The sequence below is a fragment of the Astatotilapia calliptera genome, chromosome 18 (genome assembly GCF_964374335.1).
Source record: "Astatotilapia calliptera chromosome 18, fAstCal68.1, whole genome shotgun sequence".
Lineage (NCBI taxonomy): Eukaryota > Metazoa > Chordata > Actinopteri > Cichliformes > Cichlidae > Astatotilapia > Astatotilapia calliptera.
Window position 1 is genome coordinate 17016322 of NC_137439.1, and position 19228 is coordinate 17035549.

Below are 19228 nucleotides of genomic sequence, written 5' to 3' on the forward strand. Positions count from 1 at the left end.
TCTCTTTTTTGTATTTGTTTTGTTTTCTAACAAGGGTCAAGTTGGCCAATAGACATGTCCCTGATGCTTATAGACAGCTGTCATGACTTCAAGTACTTACAATAGTTACATTTTACATGCATTCAGGGTTCGGCAACAACACACCAGCAAGCGAAGTGTTAAATAACTAAAGCTGTACCCAGTTTTAAGACATCTATTTCTTTTTTATTCAACTATGGTCATATAATTAATCTCGACAGTCCTCTTAAGTTTTTTTCCCCCCTTTAAGTTGGAGCACAAATTCTAATGCATACTGTATGTATACCGTCAAGTATCATCATTCACTTTTGTTACAGTAAAACCACTCTAAATGACTCTTGCGTTTAATTATTTCAGTTTATTTTTATTATCCATTTTTTCCCCATTTTATTAATTATTTTATATATTTTTGTATTTATTTATTTATTTATGGGCTATCTACCTTTCTTTGGTTTAGAAAAAGACCTTCAGAGGTCTTACCTTGAAGATCACCATGTGGTGTATTTATACAGAAAATAATTCAGACCATTGTAGCCCAGCAGCTAATGAGATTGGTTGTTAAGTGAATGACACAAAGGCTACAAAAAAAGAGGGGGGAAAAAAGCTTAGCGTTTCGGGTGAATATAACAGTGTCCCTGCACACACGCACGCACACACAACACACACACATACACACACACACAAACCCCAACCAAACACACTCTCCTCAGCAGCGAGACTCTGGACTACCCTGTACCCCACCTCGGTATCCTTCTGCTCCGTCTACCTCCCCGATGTCCCCGAGAGATGCAAAACAAAGGCTAAAGGGGGCATGGTAAGTCGAGCTCGCGATTCTGCCCTGTCGGACATGTTAACACGAGTGCATTTAGATGCAGAAGACAAGTGATTGTGGCTGTGTGAGGATGCGATGTGCTGTGTAAGCCTCGGGCTCAGATAAGTAGATTCATGGCCGGGTCAATAACAGTGATGCTGTTTTATGTGGCTCAGAGTAAGATCACCACATTTCACTTCACCATTCTTAACTTCTCAATTCCTGCTCAAACTTTTTTTTCGTCTCTTTCCATTCGCCACAAGGCTGCTTGAACTTTATGTTAGTTTACATCGGAGCTATGACTTGGTTGTTATTCACGAAAAAATAGAGATGTTTATATCTGTGAAGGTTCTCAGTCATCAGAGATGTTTATACATATAATGGTTCATTTATTTTTGCGATGGTCAGATATCTTAATGTTGTTGTTTTGCTCGGTTTTGCCTAAAATGCATTGAGTGTTTAACGTAAAAAAGAGGCAGGACAGCACGAGAGAGGCTCGGTTGGTATCGACTGCTTTACTGCTTAGCTCGTTCAAAGTGAACGGACGTTTCAGTGCAAACACGCACATCTGAGCGCCGTGCAGATATCGTTTACCTTTCCTCCGACTCCTTATTTTGATCTTCACAATAGTAGCAGGCAGCGTCAGTAGTGGCTGCTGTAATACGAAATTTGAAGTGCATTAGCTTATCGTGCTCTTCTGTCAGGCTGGGAAGTGGGTGAAAGTCCATCTTGTATATTAAACCCTGGACTTAAGTCAAATTTACATTTTGTTAAAGATTACTCCTTTTATTGATGCATATAATCATATTCATGGACCATCTGCTGATTTGGCAAGCGTGGATCAAACTCACAAAACAGCCCTGCTAACCTTTTAAGTACAAAATAGTCTGGCTTAACTCTGCTATCCCAGAAGTCTGTGTGTGTGTGTGAGTGCGAGAGATTGTATGGATATTGGATAATACTTAATTTAGATCCTCCAGGCTGCTCATGCCATATTTTATTTTATCATGATCGCTTTGGTAGCAGACCAGGACTTGTGTTTGAACAACTGAGCAAATAATGTTTGCCTGACAATAAGCAAAGCAAAAGCTTGGAGTGAGGAATCTGATTAAACTCTTGACCACAGTGTACAGCTCTGAGTTTATATCTCTCACCATGGTTATGTGGATTTCACAGTGCAGCACTGCACACTTCCACCTGGATGCGAGCGGCCATACGGGTCTCACCTTTTGACCGTACTAAAGCACAGCTTCAGGCTTTTCTAGTTGTTCTGATGACTGATTTAGTCCTGAACTGTGTCCCAGTGTGTGTTTCACAGAAATAGGAATTCACCACTGGGCATCCTTACTGCATGAAATACTTATGTTCGACTCATTCCAAACAAAGCTTACGCAGATTGAGAATTCATATGCCAGAGGTAAATCCGAGTTAACACGGATTTATACTGGCATGAGTTAAAGGACTAGAGTTTGTAATCCAGGTGGCCGAGGGATTTTACCATACAGTGGCAAAAATCACTTAAAACTCCCCCAACATCCTGAGCCACTGAGCCCAGTGAGTAGACAGATTGTTCAGAATTGATGACAGCACAACTATTACAGAGCTGGACTCTGTCTCTGTGTGTGCATGTATGTGTATCCGCATGTTTCTGTGTATGTACGTATGCTCGTGTTTGTGTGTGCGCATATGTGACCATGTTTGCTTCCTATATGTGCTCAATTAATACTAAAGGGTCTGTTTAGAATAAGACCTTGACAGATTGGTCTTATTTTTCCTCAGCAGGGTAGGGGAGGTGTGTTGGGACTACTGCCTTCTATCTGCATAAACATCCATAGCATAAATAAAAATACAGCAACCTCCATTTCTGTGGCCACGACTGACTTGCAGTTAGACCAAAGTCACTTTAATATCTAAATAATGTTTTAACACTCTTTGATCACCGTACACAATGCACTAAATATAATGGGTAAGAAAAACAAAGGGGCATGTCCGTGTGCGTGTGGCGCAGTGTCAGTGTGTGCGTGACCGTGCACACCCGTGTGCACTTGTGCACATGTGTGAGGAGGACAGAGGAGCAGAGATAGAGTGGAGTTGTTTAATGACAGGAACAGCTGACTCATTTAGAGAGAGCAGTGAAAGGTAATTAACCCTGGGAAAACTACAGCTGCCATGCGAGCTGTTCACTTGAGCGCAATCTGATTAGGAATCACTGCTCGAGTCCTGACTCCTTTCAGACACTATGTGTTCAAGGTAAACTTTTCCCTCTGCCCCAGAGAGGCCCAGAGCGCCGGAGACCTGCCTTTTGTGACGGGGGATTAGCTGGAACGGTTACTACGTTTCTCCAAATTGCAGACCACCTGGTAGCATTCATGCAACCTCCTTCATGAAAGGGGCTCCTTGGGCAGGAACAATGAGCAGGATTACTCTGCTCATTGTTACACCGGGGCTGGAACTTCTCTCTCCCCAAACACCTGTCCCCAAATTAGACAGGTTTGAAAAACCATGTACATGACAGAATTCAAAGATTCAAACTAACATGAGAGCGGTTTGGCAGGCTGGAGACTTGCCAATGGATGAATTGTTTGCCGCTCCATTTATTATCCTATTGATGGATAGTGCAGTGAAAGGAGATACTAATTTTATTTGTCTCAATATTTTGGTGTCCGTAATTGGATTGAAATTCACAAATAAAATAGCATATCATCTAGCCTTTCATACGATGAGGGAACTAAAAGCAGCAGAAATTTGGTCAAAAACAAAAATTGGCTCTTTGATGTCAGAAGAAACAATCTGGACTTGGTGCCTCTGTGTGGTCCGGCTCCAGATGAACTCAATTTAGAGGGAAGGCTTTGGGATGACTTTGGAAAGCGATTACAAGATTCATAAATCACCTCGGCAAAGGTGTCACCATCTGACTCTTTTATGGGACTCTTGCTAACTCTGTCCAATAACAAGTTTCCCCTGTAGTTATGCCATCATAACAAATCATTGAAGCGTTAGTGGCTAGCCAGGCTCCTAATTGTCTGTTAAGAATTCTGTGAGCTGTGTTCTTTTATTGAAGCATCTCTGTCTTGGAGAAGTGATAAGATGCCAATACGCTTCTCTATAAAAGTACTCTTTGGCAAAAGGCACAAACACTTTGCTTGGCCGTCAGGGTAGCTGTGAGGCTGTTATATCTGAAATCGCAGTTGACTTCAAGATTTTGACTGTGTCTGCATGAATCCAGAAACCTCCATTACACAGAGGAATGCTCATAAATTGCTGGCAGATTCTTTCTTTTTTAAGATACAGTATTTTTTTGCACATACATACTGCACATGTAAAAAAGCCTAATACTTTTCTTTTTCTGAGCTCTTAAAGTAGAGTTGTGCAAAATATTTTTTTGTTAATATAAGGGGAAATGCAAGACTGTTCATCCTCTTTTGTCCCTAGATTCAGGTGAAAATATGTAATAATATTATGAACAAAGCAAATCTGCCAGCGCCGTGAAGTGTTGATAAACTGTCAATTTTACCATGAAGGTAACTGACAATTACACATTGTGAAATGTTAAAAAAAAACAAACCTATAAATTGCACTTCTAAAAATTATGATCACTTCACCTTCTAAATTACATATTTTTTCTTGTGTTCATGGAAATCTCTCAAAAAGACATAAAAAGTCGCTTTGAACAGAAGTTTATCCATTTTCCATCTGACATAATTAAAAAACAACAACAACAAAATCTGTCATTTTAGCTGTGCATACAGTTTTACCTGCTTCTACAGAGATGATGGGATCACTTTCCAAGCAGGTAGCTCACCCTTTAGCTTCAGCTAGGCAGGCTGTATGTCTGGCTGGTTCTCAAACCTCCTATAGGGTCAGTATGAACTGAGATCAGTTCACAATTTCCTCGCAGAAATTCATTACAAGAAAATATGAAAGTAAAAGGTGCTATCGCCTGCCGTTCACTCTTTATTATACACAAACAGAAAACACTTAGCATGTAAAATTAATGTGAAAATTATTCCCGGGGTAAACTATAAACACAGAAGTTACCCCGCACATTTACCCTTTTTTTCTCCTTCCCCTAGATCAGAGTGTAATTGCCAGTAATCAGGTCTGTTTGCTGCTGATAAAACCACTCTGAATGCGAGGAACCCTCTTTGTGTGATGACTCAATTATGCCAGAAGTGGCTCATCAAACCTGGCCCATCAGCTGCTTTAATAAATAAGGAGGAAAACTTGCTGCAGGCGCATTATAATTCCATTCATTCCATAATTAAATCCATTCCAGTTTTAACCCTTCACTCAGTGTGCTTCTGGAAGAGGAAACAAAAACAGGGAGCGATGGGAGGAGGGGGGGGGGAGTACACACCAGACAGTGACCTTGCACAGAGCACCCATCCGTTCCCTATAATTCAAAATGATACTGTTGAAGAAAGGTTAAGAGAAAAAGACTCGCGGAGAAAAGGATGGGAATCAGTTAAGACGCTGCTCCTGTGTTTTATGTATGCATTGTTTCCACACACGCACAGCCTTAGACAGTAATTATATTAAAAGAGTAATCTAATCATAACAGTTGGTTGGTTGAGTGTGCAGCACTGACATTTTGAAATCTTATTTTGTGTAATCTCATTTGCCTCTATCATCTCGCCTGTACCCCCCTATCTAAAGGAAATGTAAATAATGTAATTAATTTTATGGTCTCCAGAATCTTACTTTGCTACTCTGGCCCGCTTTATTGGTTTCAAGATGAGGTATCTGCTCAGAGTTTTTTTTTTTTTTTTTTTTACTCCATCACAATAATGTCTGCGTTAATTACACGAGAGCGTCCCAAGTGCACGGATAAGCTGGGAACAAGGGGACACAAAGACTCAAGGTCAGTGATGAATATCCACAGCAGCTGCACAGTATTAATAAGGCATTATTTGAAAATAATAATAATAGCATCACTTACAACAAAATGCGAGAGTGCGGTTTGAGTAACGTCAGGAGCGTTGGGGTGTTTTACAGACATTTGCTCTCCACCATCTCAGCTTGGATCCAGCCTCTCTGATAATGGTGCGAGGCAATGGTTATTCATGATTGCTGGACTGGGAAGGTCTCTCTCTTTTTCTATCCCCAGTCGCAGCCCATTCTCTCCTCTGTGGTGGGAATGCTAGCAGATGGGGTTAGGGGGGAATGGGCTGGGCTCAAGGACAGCTAGCAGCCAGATTAACACATAGAAAATCTCATGGACCCTCAGCATCAGGCTGCCTCCTTTCCCCCTGAGAAATCTGCCCTAGACGCAGGGAAACCATCCTCTGAGAAGCATTATTTATGTTGGACTTGGGGTGTGTGTGTGTGTGTGTGTGTGTGTGTGTGTGTGTGTGTGTGTGTGTGTGTGTGTGTGTGTGCGGGGGGCATAAATATGATTCAGCAGATGACGAACAAGCCCGAATAGTAGTGAGTCTTTTTCATATGCTAATGAAACTGAGTGAATAACCCCCACCCCCCTACTTTTTCCCCCAGTTTTGTTTTTCCGGGGAAACGCTCTGTGAGCTATAATTAAGAAGATGTTTTTTTCTTTTTTTCAAAGCTAACAGAAATAAATAATTCCATAATAAGATCTGTGAAGTGAAGAGGCTTAATGTACTCATTGTGTTCATCCTTGTTTTCCCTCTTGGATGTTTTGTATTAATTAGAAGCAAGCAATTTGATCCCTGTCAAGCAATCAATTTGCATCGTGTTCCTTATTCCATGTGAGATGTTAATATGCTCTTTCCACCTGTTTTCTGAATACATGTTCATGTTCACACAACAATTTAAAAATTTATGAATACAAATCCTCCAAAAGTTGGTTTTGGGATATGTGAAAAAGTTACAGATTGTGGGGTAAGATTTTAAACTTGTACTTATGTCTTTATTTTTTCTTCATAGATAATGAATTACATGATCATTTCCTGAAAGATAACAAGCGTGAAATCATCGACCAGGGTGAACAGTGTGGATCTGGCATCTTAGTCTACAGAGCGCTTGGGAAACTACAATCAAAGGTAAATAATCTGTCACAGACGTGGCACAGACAGAGCCTAGAGTGTAAACACAAAGTAAAAAATAAGTTTTGTTAGGGACAGAAAGGGATAAATGCTTGTGTAACAGTGTTTTGGATAAGTAGCATGCTAAGTGGTGGAGTGCCACTGCCCCTTTGACCACAGTGATCATAAAGTGAGATTGGTTTTTACTTATGCAGGGCTGTGGGTGGCTGGCAGATACTATACTCTTTACAGGCTATTGCTGAATCCGCTTTTTGTTAAGTGATGATTGCCTTTTATATGTCAGGTTGTCTCAACTGGATTTGTAGCCTAGTAGAAAGTTTAGAGAGAGATTTACTCAGCACTATTTCAGTGCAAGGACTTTAAAGACACACTAGTGTTTCACCAACATTAAAGTATGCAAAATGTTGATCACTTGCTCTTTTCCTTTTTGTGCTGCTTTTTAGTGTGTAGGTGTGGAACTCACAAATATATCAGTAAAGATAAATCAGTGACTTCATATAGACAAAATATAAATACAGTAAAAGCTTATTAAGCTTTAAAATTTACTGTTGTCGTTATTCTTTCCTATATTCTGTTCTAATCTGAGTGCATTTACAGCAATCCCATTTATTCCTCTATATTGTGTGCACAGTTGGAAGAAATTAAAAAAAGAAAGAAAAAAAATATATATATGTGTGTGTGTGTGTGTGTGTGTGTGCGTGCGTGCGTGCGTGCGTGCGTGTGTGTGTGATATAACTCTCTATATATTTATCTTTCTTTATAGATTTTTATTTTTAGATTTAGATCAGTGATCTAAACTTTTTCTGACTTGCACACCTTGAAAATCTGAAAAAAAGTCTCACCACCTACTTTACAATTTTTACAAAGTGGACTTTTTCATGAATTTAAGATCAGCAGAATAACTTAAACAAATTATATTTATTTAACTTGGTTCGACTGAATATCACTGACCAATTAATTTGATTTTTAGCAGATAATTACGGTGGTTAATATGTTAGAATTAGAATATTATACAGTAAAAATATGCATATTTTAAATTCCAGGGGTAAAATTTTATATTAACCTGTCCCTTTAACATTTTTAAGGACAGTCTATGTTTGCTAACATAAGATGTTTGTGAACAATTGTGACTTTTCCTCTCAGTACAGACAAGACATTATTACACCTGCCTGTCTTTGTGAGTGTAGAGGGTTTGGGGCTGTACTTCCTGACAAATATAAATGATAAATTACATAAATGTGCAAAATGTTGTTTATAAATGCCATATGTGGAGGTTTGATATAGATTATTATTATTACCCTGTACACCATCACAAGTCACCCTGTAAAATGTATAATCCACTAACGAGAAGAACTGTCATAGGAGAAAAAAAATGAAAAGGTAACTTACATAATGATTTTAGCCAGATTGTTTAGGGGATGTCAATAAAAGCTCCCATTTGACCCTGATTGTATCTATTTGTTCTGCTTTTGTAAACACTCCACATCACATGTTTACCCATGTTGTTGCCATGCCAGGAATACCTGTTAGGAAACCACAGATACCTAACAAGGCCTTCCTTGTTTTATTGTTACGTGTCACTCCTTGTTATATGGATTTGATACAAACTGTACTGTGTCACGACGACTGCTAACAGTGCGTCAGAAATGCCTGTGTGTCTCCATTTCGGAGCAGCGCTCACAAACAGACTCAGACTTCTATACGTGAAACTGATTGATTGAAAAAGAAGCTCTAGTTAAATATACAAAACAGCCACTAAAACTATTTATATCAAAATAGTTTTTACTGGTTAGGCTCACAATACTTACCATCTATTATTCTTATTATTCCTATTAATATAATCATTAATGTCATGAAGCTTGCTTACTTCACGTACATAACACACAATACTCTTGACTGATCAGAGAAAATGTAGATACTATAAAATAATATAAGAAAGTTATGTAAATATTTACATAAGATAGGCACATCTAAAATGTCACATAAAGAAAGGGGGGGAAAAACACCCTGGTAACATTATGAGTCAGCTGTGATATTTCAGTGCACTGATAACATCATTTGAACTTTGATTAATGTCCATGTTATAATCTCAGGTTGCATGATGCAAGACCAACATTTTGCCTTCAGAGCAACACATTTATACAAAATGTTAAAGCATGTCTGTGTGGAAAAGTGTTACAAACTAATGAGGTACATTCATTTTTACAGAATGTAATCTATAGTGTTTGGGAGTTGTTTGTCTCAATAGGCTCTAGTAATCAAAAGTAATGAACCTATTATGAGCAGGACCTCTGAGGGCCCGGCGTGGCATTAAGAGTGTGGCACATAAAAGGTTTATTAAAGGAAATTAAGGTCCATCACTGCCACACCTGCTCCCCTATTATAAATGTATGACAGGTCAGTGCCTTCAATCACAACAGCAAACGAGAGAGAGGAGTCATGTTTCCCATTACCAGGGAAAAGTAACAGCATATCCTATGACTCACAGATTTCACTGGCCTGTGACCACTATACGCCACCATCAGCCTGGAATAATTATGTTTAATAGGTTTTATTTGGGACCCACAAGCAACAGCCAGCGAGAGTGGATGGATTTTAGCAACTATTTTTGTCTAAACACACTCTCTGAGGTGCTGTCCGTACTTTAATGTCATTATTTAGTGTCATTACATTTTTACTCACCTTTGAAACTTTTTTTCCTGGCATTATACTTTATGTGTTTGCATATTACTGGTGTTTTTAGAGCTCTTTGTGATGTTGCCCCCCCGCAAAAAAAAAAAAAAAAGATTTTGAGGCTCAGTGGCTCTGGTTACCCTGCTTACCTGCCAAACAAGGCAAAAAAAAAAAAAGCACATTAATCTATTAAGTATTTAAGCCTTTTGTAATTTAAGAGAATTTAATTAATACACATTAAATGGATTAAAAAGGCTCTTTTAGTTGCTCATCTGTACATTTAATGGTTTATTGCAGATGGATTCTGAAGGTGAGGAGCAAACCTTGAAAACATGTGACAGTAACACAGGTGAGTGCAGCTTTCAGGTTTAGTTTGCTTTTAAATATGTGCACACACACACATACACAGATATGCACGCACACACACACACACGCATTCCACTTATCACCATGGGCTAGGGGTATCAGTTCAACAATCCAACTTTATAACTGTCAATTTTATGTATTATCTTACCGGTCTGAAGAGCACTGCACCGCCATTTCATTATTCAGAGGGGAATAACTTCATTAAATTGGAACACTGGCTCAAATTAGTTAAGGAGTGTGTATATATTGTGTGATTGAAAACCTCTAGACTGGATATGTCATTATGCAAGTGTTCAGGGCCTCTGAGGCCTTCCTGCTCACGCTGGAGCTATTACTACAACTGGGAAAATTCATGAAAAGTGTTATTATTGGTCGTGCTTCATGGGAGTAGGGGTAGAACTTGTGAATGAGATTTATGCAGGCCTCTGGGAAAATTGATTTACCCTTTTAGATCATGTTGTCAACACTGTCAAAAGATGAGCTACTGTTGGTTTCCCAGAGAATGAGCAGACTGAATGAAAAGCTTTTCAGATCAATGAAGAGACCACTTCTACATCCTTATGCTGATTATACCCGATGGCATTGTAAAAGGGAGTAAAAAATCTATGCTAAAAGCTTGGATAAAGCGCGGGTAGCCCATGTGGTATCACCCCTAAAACATTATCTACAAAACAAATATTTACAGTATGTTGTAAAATTTCGTGACTAATAGCCCAAAAGTAGTCAGTTGCCTTAAACCCTTAGATGAAAAACATGTTGACAGATGCTGTGCTGCTGCAGTGGAAATGTAAACACAACTTTTTTTTATCTGTTATTTCTTGGCCTTTATTTTTCACAGGGCTGGCTGACTCCATCACTGAGACTCACAGGTAAGCATTTTATGAAGTGCGCGCACATTTTCGCCTTTAAGCCAGAAAGGAATCACGTTCTTCCCAAATCTTAGATGTGATTGCTAAAAAAAAACTGTAGTCTGAAGTTTAAAATAGGCCAACTGAGGCCTCCGCTGACCCTGCTGGGTTTTTCCTCTATTCCCTTGTTCCCCTCCAGCCCATATGGGTCCATGGCGAGGAAGAGGAGTGCTCAGGAAGGGGTGCAGGGTGCCCCCATCAACAAGAGAAAGTCCCTGCTGATGAAGCCCCGCCACTACAGCCCCAGCGAGGCATGTGAAGAGGAGAGTGAGGACCTGGCACCGCCACAGGACAAAGAAGAGCTGAGGAACATTGACACTCCAGCAGGTAAACAGATGTCCTGTTGTTTTGTCTGTTTTGATGAACAATTGACGCTGAATTTTAAAATCCCATCTGTTGCATTCATATTTCCCTCCCTCTACCATCAGCCAGCAGCCGCAGTCATTGTGCAGTGGAAGTGAAAGACTACACTGCTGGGTCCACATTAGTTGTGTCTCACATCCACAAATTGAAGTTTTGACAGCTGATCTGCCATGATATTTTTGGCGTGGCTTTACCCTCTTTTGATGAGGCCAAATTTCAGACCCCTCATCTGTCCTTTTTCAATAGCCAGTCCAAATCAATTGAATCCATAGAATGAGAAACTGAATGGAGGCGTGCACCAGTTCACTTTGATTTAAATTAAACTTCCTCCATTCTTTTCTACAAAATTTTTATTGAAGTTGCCTTTTGTGAAAAACAGATGAGCTGTCACCGCTGCTTGGCTGGCGTTCCGCTGTTTTACTCTCTTTTTTTTTTGTTTTATTTCTTTTTCTTGTTTTTTTTTTTTTACTTACCCGCAGGGACACTTCATCTGCAGCAGTTAAAAATTGTTGATTTTCACTTATGCCGCTGTCCTTCTCACAAGCAAAAATGTTTTCTTTTTTCCTAATAAATTGAATTTTGTGCATTTTGGCAACAATGCTCGTGGTGTACATGTGCATTCTCGCCCACTATAATCTGCACTGATTTGGTATATTTTTAACGATGTAACTAAGCAACAAACGTAATTGTCCCTTTCAAAAGCTTTTGTTAGGCCCTCTAACACAGTCTAATACATAATTAGGCATAATGTCTACAGCTCATTATAGTACACATGTGTGTAGTTAAATGGACCAGGAGAGTAGCTCACTAAATTGTGTGGATTCATTGGAAATGGAATTTATTTGTTTCCTGGGTTCATATTACATTACAATTATCTAAGTTATTCACTGTGCATCACCAGTGTTTCCTTTTGTTGTTGTGTATTCCAGATACTTTTTCTATTTATCATTGATTGACTGCTTTATATATTTTTTCCCCTTATTTGAACCTGATATTCACTAAAACAAAACAAAATCAAGCCAGAATTTTTTTAAAAACTAAAAAAAATCTGAATGTGTCAAAAGAACACGAATATTGATAAACATATTCAGAACATATTTTGCTGTGATTGTCAGATGTGGGGGCTATTTTCCTGTGGTAAAAACAAAAATTGGAAAAGTGGACTGGAGGCAGTAAGAATTTTTGCAGAAGGGAGCTGGTCATATCTGCATTTTAACAAAAAGGGAGAAAAATAAGCCTCTCGTTTGGTTGAGCCACACTGTGTTCAACTCCAGCCAACTGCAGCCCTGCTGCAGAGTGCTGGTAATGGCTATTCTGGAGTACAAACTGTTCACCTGTTCCAACACACAAACCACCGGAGGGATCCAAGTTTTTTTCCTCCGTGTCTTTCCTTTTTTCATTGCACTGCTGTGTATGTGTGTGTGTGTGCATATATATACGTGTGTTTGTGTGTGTGGATGTCTGTGTGCTTGTCTGACTGTATGCGGCTGTGTCAGGCCTGGGAGTCCATCTGGATGAAAAACAAAACCCTTGTTGCTTGCCTCATAAATGTAAATATGTGTAACTGGCTTTAATTTTTCATTCAACAGGGTTTGTCTTTAGATGCCTCTTTCGAAATATTTTTCACAGCAGGGAACAGATAGTAACACACCGTAATGTCGCCTGAGCAAAAATGCATGTAAAAGCACAGACATGTCAAACCAGACATGTGCACTTAACAATGCAGGAAATCGTATATTTAGCTTTTTTTTTTTCATTAGTGCCACATAATTTCTGTCGTTTTTTAAAGCTGTTTTGGCAAGGATTAGGTTTTTGTGTCGCTCCCATTAATGAGTCGCAGCTGTCTGATAATGCCTGTATCTGTACCGTCCTCTGCACTGTGTGATCTGATTCTCACAATCCATCTCTATCTATCTTCTCAATCTATTGAATCCTACTTTTTGGTTTGGCCTCTAATGTGTGGCTACTTAAGAGGATATAGACTTCCCGTGCAGCCTACTGAAAGTAAAACCCCTCACAGTCCAAAGAGCTTTAATAGCGCATAAGTTTGTATGATTTTCGAGGATCAAGAGAGATTTTGTTGAATCAATCCAGATGATAGCTTTCCATTGTTAATCACTGACCATGACTTAATATGATCAGTGGCGTTAATAAAACGTTGTCTCAGATGCATTTTGAGGGATAACCCTAACCCTCTTTGTCTGTTCCACTGATCAGACTTTCAGTGCATAAGGTTTCACACAATCTTGTGGCTTTCTGTGCGTATGACTGGGATTTTTGGATTTATTCAAAAAGATGGCAGGCCAAAGGTCGGTGCAAATTGAATTATTTAGAGCACTCAGCAAAATAAGCCGGAAAAAAGAGATTATATATAAGAAGACATGCGTGCATATTTTATTCATCTGCACTTGAAACATTATATGTGGTTTCTTTAACACCCACATAGGATACAGAATGCCAAAAGCTAAACACTGAGTAATTTGCTTGATTTAATAAAAATCTGAATTTGTTGAAGAGCTTTTATTCGTTAAAACTTTTTCGTAATGAATCTACCTCCTACTGCAGTATCCCGCCTTTGATTTTAATCTCAAATAATATTATATGTGGTTCAGCTTCCCAGTAAGCAGCAAATATGTCGAGGCAAAAAAAATAAAATAAAGATCTTAATAAGCTCATTATATTACATGCACAAATTCAGGCAGCAAATAGCATGTAGAACATAGGAAAGGCTCGTATCAGCAGCTATTCTGTGCTCCGCATACAGTACACAATCACACATTGGACATGTAATTTCAATATTTCACAAACACCTGTTTTAATTTAACAGTTTCAGTCAAATTTACTTGTAAAAGCTTGATAATTTTTTTATTTTCAGTTCAGCTTTTGACACTTTGACAACCATTAATTTTCCATGTAAATGCCCTGAAAATTATTATTTTTTAAAGTGCTGTAATGGCTCTTTTTTTTTAATCTAATCAAATTAAGCCAAAGATTTCATATTTTCAGCAAGTTTGGGTCAAGTTCACTAAGTCTCTCATTTTTGTGGGCAAAGCGGGCTCCCGTTTGTACCCAACAAATATTATCATCAGTTTTGTGAGTGCGGTGTATGGCTGGCTTTTCCTAAATCAGGTTCTGCCACACACACAGCACCATCTTACAGAGATTTGTCTCTTTTATCTATTTTCTCTATTCTCTGTTTGCAGGAATCCTCTTCACTTTTCTTGCTCTTATCCCTCGAAACAAGATGTACATTATGTTTTTCAAATCGGTTTTTCGGATGACAACATGTTGCTGCTTGGCTTGCACTTTAAAATACACATAACTAATTATAAACTGATGTTTTCCACCCAACACTGTGTAAATCCTTTCATAATCTTGTCCTAAATCTATATTGGGTTGTTGCTCCAATTGGAAACAACAACAAAGTGAAAAAACAATTGTCTTCCTCATGTCTGGGTTTCATGTTGAACTAGCAGAATGAAGGTTTATGTATGTTATCTAAAATATGCTTGAGGAATTGCTTGGAAATCTGACAACCTTGTGATTATCTTTCCAGTGCATCATGTACTCTTTTAAATCCCATAAATGGTTATAAAAACATGTTTTTCGCAAGATATTTTTCATAGAAAAGTAACACAAAATCTAAAACCTTAAAAGGATTTACAGAAGATTACCATGGGCGCACAATTCTTATCATGCTATGTGACTAAAGGGTCACAAATGAGCAAGTTCAGCATGCAAAGACTTGAACGTGTAGAATAATCAGTGTTGTCTTATTGTTTTAGATGGAAACTTAAACACAGTCAATGGAGTGACTAACAAAAATGGCTGCCATGATGTGGCAGCAAAGTCCAGCAGTTCCCTTGGCTGGTCTGAAGTTACGTCTGTTGGCTCGCCACAGTGTGAGCCGGACACATCTGAACCTCTGATGGATGAAGATGACGAGGAGTTTCTTAATAATGAAGAAGACCAAAGTCACGACAGGATGAGCAGTACGTCCTCGCCACAGAGTCAATATGGAGACATGAGGGAAGCCGAGTGGGAGCCTCTGGCTCTGTCTGCCAAGGTGAACAGCTCAGACTGCAGTCCTTCCAGACTCTCTGAAGATGTTACAGGCAGGAATGGGCACGTGAAAGAAGAGCCTCACTTAGAATTAGGTGGTCCACTGGGCAGAGCGAACATTTTTCAGGCTGAAGCTTTACGATACAGGCTGCTCCCCACGGAGGCGGACAGTGAAGGGGAAGCAGAGGCAGATAGGCCGCCTCGGCTAGACGCCTGGGCTCTGGGCCTCCACGAGAGAGGCCTTGAAATGAGCCGAGGGAGGGTAAACCTGAGCCTGCTGGAGCAGGCCATAGCTCTGCAGACAGAGCAAAGGCAGGTCCTGCACCATGCCTACAGAGAGATGGACCGGTTCCTCATGGAGCAGATGACCACCGAGAGGAGGCACCACAGAATGATGGAGATGGACGGCAGACTCACCTATCATGGAGGAAAAGGTAATAAGAAATAAAAAGGTTGATCTAAAGAAAAATCCAGTTTCATCCAGTTTAAATCAGATGGACCACTTGTGATTTGGATGATTGGGCGCTCAGAAAACATTAAAAGGAATAAAAGAAGCATTTTCTTTTAGGGGGGTGGGGTAATCAGAGGGAGGAAATCCTCTTAAAGACTAAAAACATTTTGGCAACAAGTGAAGTAATAAATAAACAGTCTAAAATAAAAAAAGAACAAAATTTTCTGATGGAATTGCGTCTACTCAGAATATTGGATTTTGATAGGAATCAACTGGATATTTAACCATGACCATAAGTCTTAAATCCTCCTAAAGTACCTCTCATGTTTCCCTCTGATTCTTCAAATGACTGCAGCTAAATGTGTAATCCTAGATGTAATCTTTCGATGGGTGGGCATTAAGAAGTGAATGCTCTCCGTTAAACTGCAGCCATAACTAAAATGACAGATTAATAGATGGTATTGTGAAAAAAAGAGAGGCTGACTTTGCATGATATTTCAGTTTCTTTACCTTTGTGTAATATGCATTCAGAACAATATATACAATATAATATGACACTCATATTTCTTTAGTTCTACTCTTAAAGACAGCGTAGCTGCATTCATTTTGCCATCACTTAGTGGTTATGGTGTTTTCTTTATTGTAAAATCTTTCTTTATTGACTCTACAGATTCTCCACGGGCAGATAAAAAGGATATAAAGTGTCCAACTCCTGGCTGTGATGGCACTGGTCACGCCACCGGCCTGTACCCTCATCACAGGAGTCTGTCTGGGTGTCCTCATAAAGTCCGAGTCCCCCCAGAGAGTAAGTCACTAAGCGGTTCTGTGTGTGCAAACAGTGTAATGGATGGTTTACACTCACAAAAACGACCAGTTTTACATTTTACAATCAGCCAACGGTAATTGAAATCCTCTTAGCACGAGCCCAAAACAAGAAAGGCCTGCTTATACATTTAGCTGAATTCAAAGACGTGCACAAAACTTTTCAAATAAACTTAAAGGATTTTCTCTCTCCCCCTCCCTCTTTTTCTCATAATGTGTTGTAATGTGTGAATATTGAATTCTTTTTTTTTTTTCCCCCGCATTGGCGATTGTTAAGTCATTTCAATGTAACTCAACAAACATTCAACATTAAACAGTAATGTTACAAAAGGAACAGAAAAAGTAATTAACTTTTTCAAAAAAGCACATGCTCTTAGACTGGAGGCCGTATTTGCAAATCAAAGGGCTAGCTAACGCAGTATTCAAAAATAAATAGACAACTCCAACAAACTAATTGGAGGATATGTACAGAAGTTTCTAAGGATACAGAGCGGACCTTTAACGACGTGTTTGTTTTGAAGAATATAATCAGCTGTCTTGTTACGCTCTCTCTTTGCACTAAGCTATTTACATTTCAGCCACATTACAGCATTCCTCACAATGAGAAAAGCCGTTTGTGTGTGCGTGTGTGTTTTTTCTTCTTCTTCTGTCTCTGTAGGATCTTTGCTGTGTAGGCTCTAATGTGCCGGTTATATAAATCTTCACTTAATGCAGGAAAATGTATTTGTTTTATTTCCAAAATGCTCGGCATATATATACGTTGTGTGTTTACCATCCTAATCTTTAAGCTTGATTATGTCTCGCATGTTGCTAATTTAGAAATGTTTATCTTTGCTTATCTGAGCTTATGTCATGTCTGTCTGTTCTTTGTCATCCCCTCAGTCCTGGCGATGCACGAGAACGTCCTCAAATGTCCTACGCCTGGGTGCACAGGAAGAGGCCATGTCAACAGCAACCGTAGCACCCACCGGAGGTACATCCACAGGAGAAATCCATTAGAAACTCTGCACCCTGTTTATACATGAGTTACAGTATTAGGCTAATGTGTTTGATTTCCTCCCCAACCAGTCTCTCAGGCTGCCCCATCGCTGCTGCAGTGAAAGTCTCCAAACCTCAGGATGAGAGCCTGAAATGCAGACAAACACCTGACCGCTCACCGAGGTATTATGCCACATGACGTTTTCAGTGCTCTCAGTGTGGTCAGATGCAGGAAAATAATTACAGCGAGCTCTGTAGTGGACTGAAGTTCTACAGACATAACTGAGGTTATGCAAAAAAGTGATAAACACTATTACTGTTAAGGGCGGTGTAGAATATTTTTATTCAGCAATCCCAGCAGAACATGCCTATTTTGAGCTTTCCAAGCAGACATAAGCAATGGTTGCTGGTCCCTGTGAGTTCCTCTCTATTAGAGATGATAAAAGAGCAGAACTCTTTGTTCCCTGTGGATATATCATGGGCAGGATGCCCACTCCTACTATATTAATTAGTCTGGCAACCTGGCTGTGGATCTACAACACACATCAGATCCCAGACTCTGAGTGTACAAAAGCACTGGCATCCCTCAATGGTTAAAAACAATGTCTGCTCTTTACTGCTTTATATTAACTTTCTAAGCACCTTTCTCACAAGTTCCTAGGCGATTCTTTACCACGGTAAAGCATTTTATTGTCATCTGTTTTCCTCCTCGTAGAGCCCTCGGCCTAATAAAGAAATTTGAGATGAACCAGCTGAACTATAGGCTCTCTCACCCGGTAGCAGCCTTACAAACTAGCCTCACAAAAGACATGGACAAGTACAGCAGAATTCGCTTTGATTACGCCAGCTTTGATGCACAAGTCTTCGGCAAGCAGCCTCTGATGGGGACCAACCAGGACCCAGAAATGATGCATTACCCTGATTGTAAGTTTCACACATTTTTTGAAAAAAACAAACAAAAAAACACTTGTAAATAAGGATGTTGGATAAATGTGGATGCTTTTTTTTAGCCACTAATTACAACCTCTATCTACAAACGACACAGATCTACATTGTATATATTTGCAAAGACTGCCCTTTATTTAAATATCTGTGATTGATGCTAAAACAACAACAAAAAATCTCCTCTTTTTTCTGGGTACTTTTAAGTTTGGGTTGAACACCTGGTGTCTCAATATCTAAATGATTTGCTAATTATTTGTCTTTTAGCCCCTCAGCAGTATCCTGGCTTCCTTGGTGCTCCAGGTGGCCGCCTGCCCACCTCTGGTCAACACAGCCCGCCGAGTCAATTCAAAAAAGAAGACGGTCTCCAAGCCGCAGCAGCGACAGCCGCCATCCTTAACCTCTCCACCCGCTACCGGAAGAACATGGAGGCTGTCGCCGACCGGCCCTTGGCAACCTCCACAAAGGTAATCAAATTAGACCACTTGGAAAGGTATTTAATGTGGTCATTTTTAAAGGAACTCTGATTTGTGTATAAAAAGGGAAGACATCAAAAGACTGGATTTGGCAAAGAGAGCCTGGCACTCTGGTGGCACAAAAACAAGGAGGTTTCCACTCTATAAAGCTTTAATGTACACAAATGAAAATTTGTGTAATCACATCAAAAGAAGAAGTACAATCAGCCTTCTTTCTCAATTACAACTACTCGCCTTTTTTTTAAATAAAACATGTGGTATTGTATTTTGTTTCGACATCAGCTGGCATGTAAAAACCTTGAACTGTTGTCTGAGAATGCATCTTGCCCGCTGCAGAT

The 19228-nt window shown here is 39.5% G+C and overlaps 1 protein-coding gene across 6 annotated transcripts in view; it reads left to right on the forward strand.

The window, feature by feature from the left end:
• Positions 1 to 19228, forward strand: part of st18 (ST18 C2H2C-type zinc finger transcription factor) — a 40125-nt gene that overhangs the window by 11462 nt on the left and 9435 nt on the right. For 5 of the 6 annotated variants that reach the window (XM_080293158.1, XM_080293159.1, XM_026149465.2 and 2 more), the window contains exons 2-11: positions 6731 to 6846; positions 9820 to 9871; positions 10727 to 10757; positions 10936 to 11123; positions 14945 to 15655; positions 16343 to 16477; positions 17377 to 17467; positions 17563 to 17655; positions 18188 to 18396; positions 18682 to 18881. In XM_080293158.1, coding sequence (XP_080149284.1) covers positions 6731 to 6846; positions 9820 to 9871; positions 10727 to 10757; positions 10936 to 11123; positions 14945 to 15655; positions 16343 to 16477; positions 17377 to 17467; positions 17563 to 17655; positions 18188 to 18396; positions 18682 to 18881 — 1826 coding nt within the window. Of the gene's footprint in view, positions 1 to 644; positions 833 to 6730; positions 6847 to 9819; positions 9872 to 10726; positions 10758 to 10935; positions 11124 to 14944; positions 15656 to 16342; positions 16478 to 17376; positions 17468 to 17562; positions 17656 to 18187; positions 18397 to 18681; positions 18882 to 19228 lie in introns of those variants that run through there. The other variant, XM_080293161.1, reaches the window with a different exon arrangement.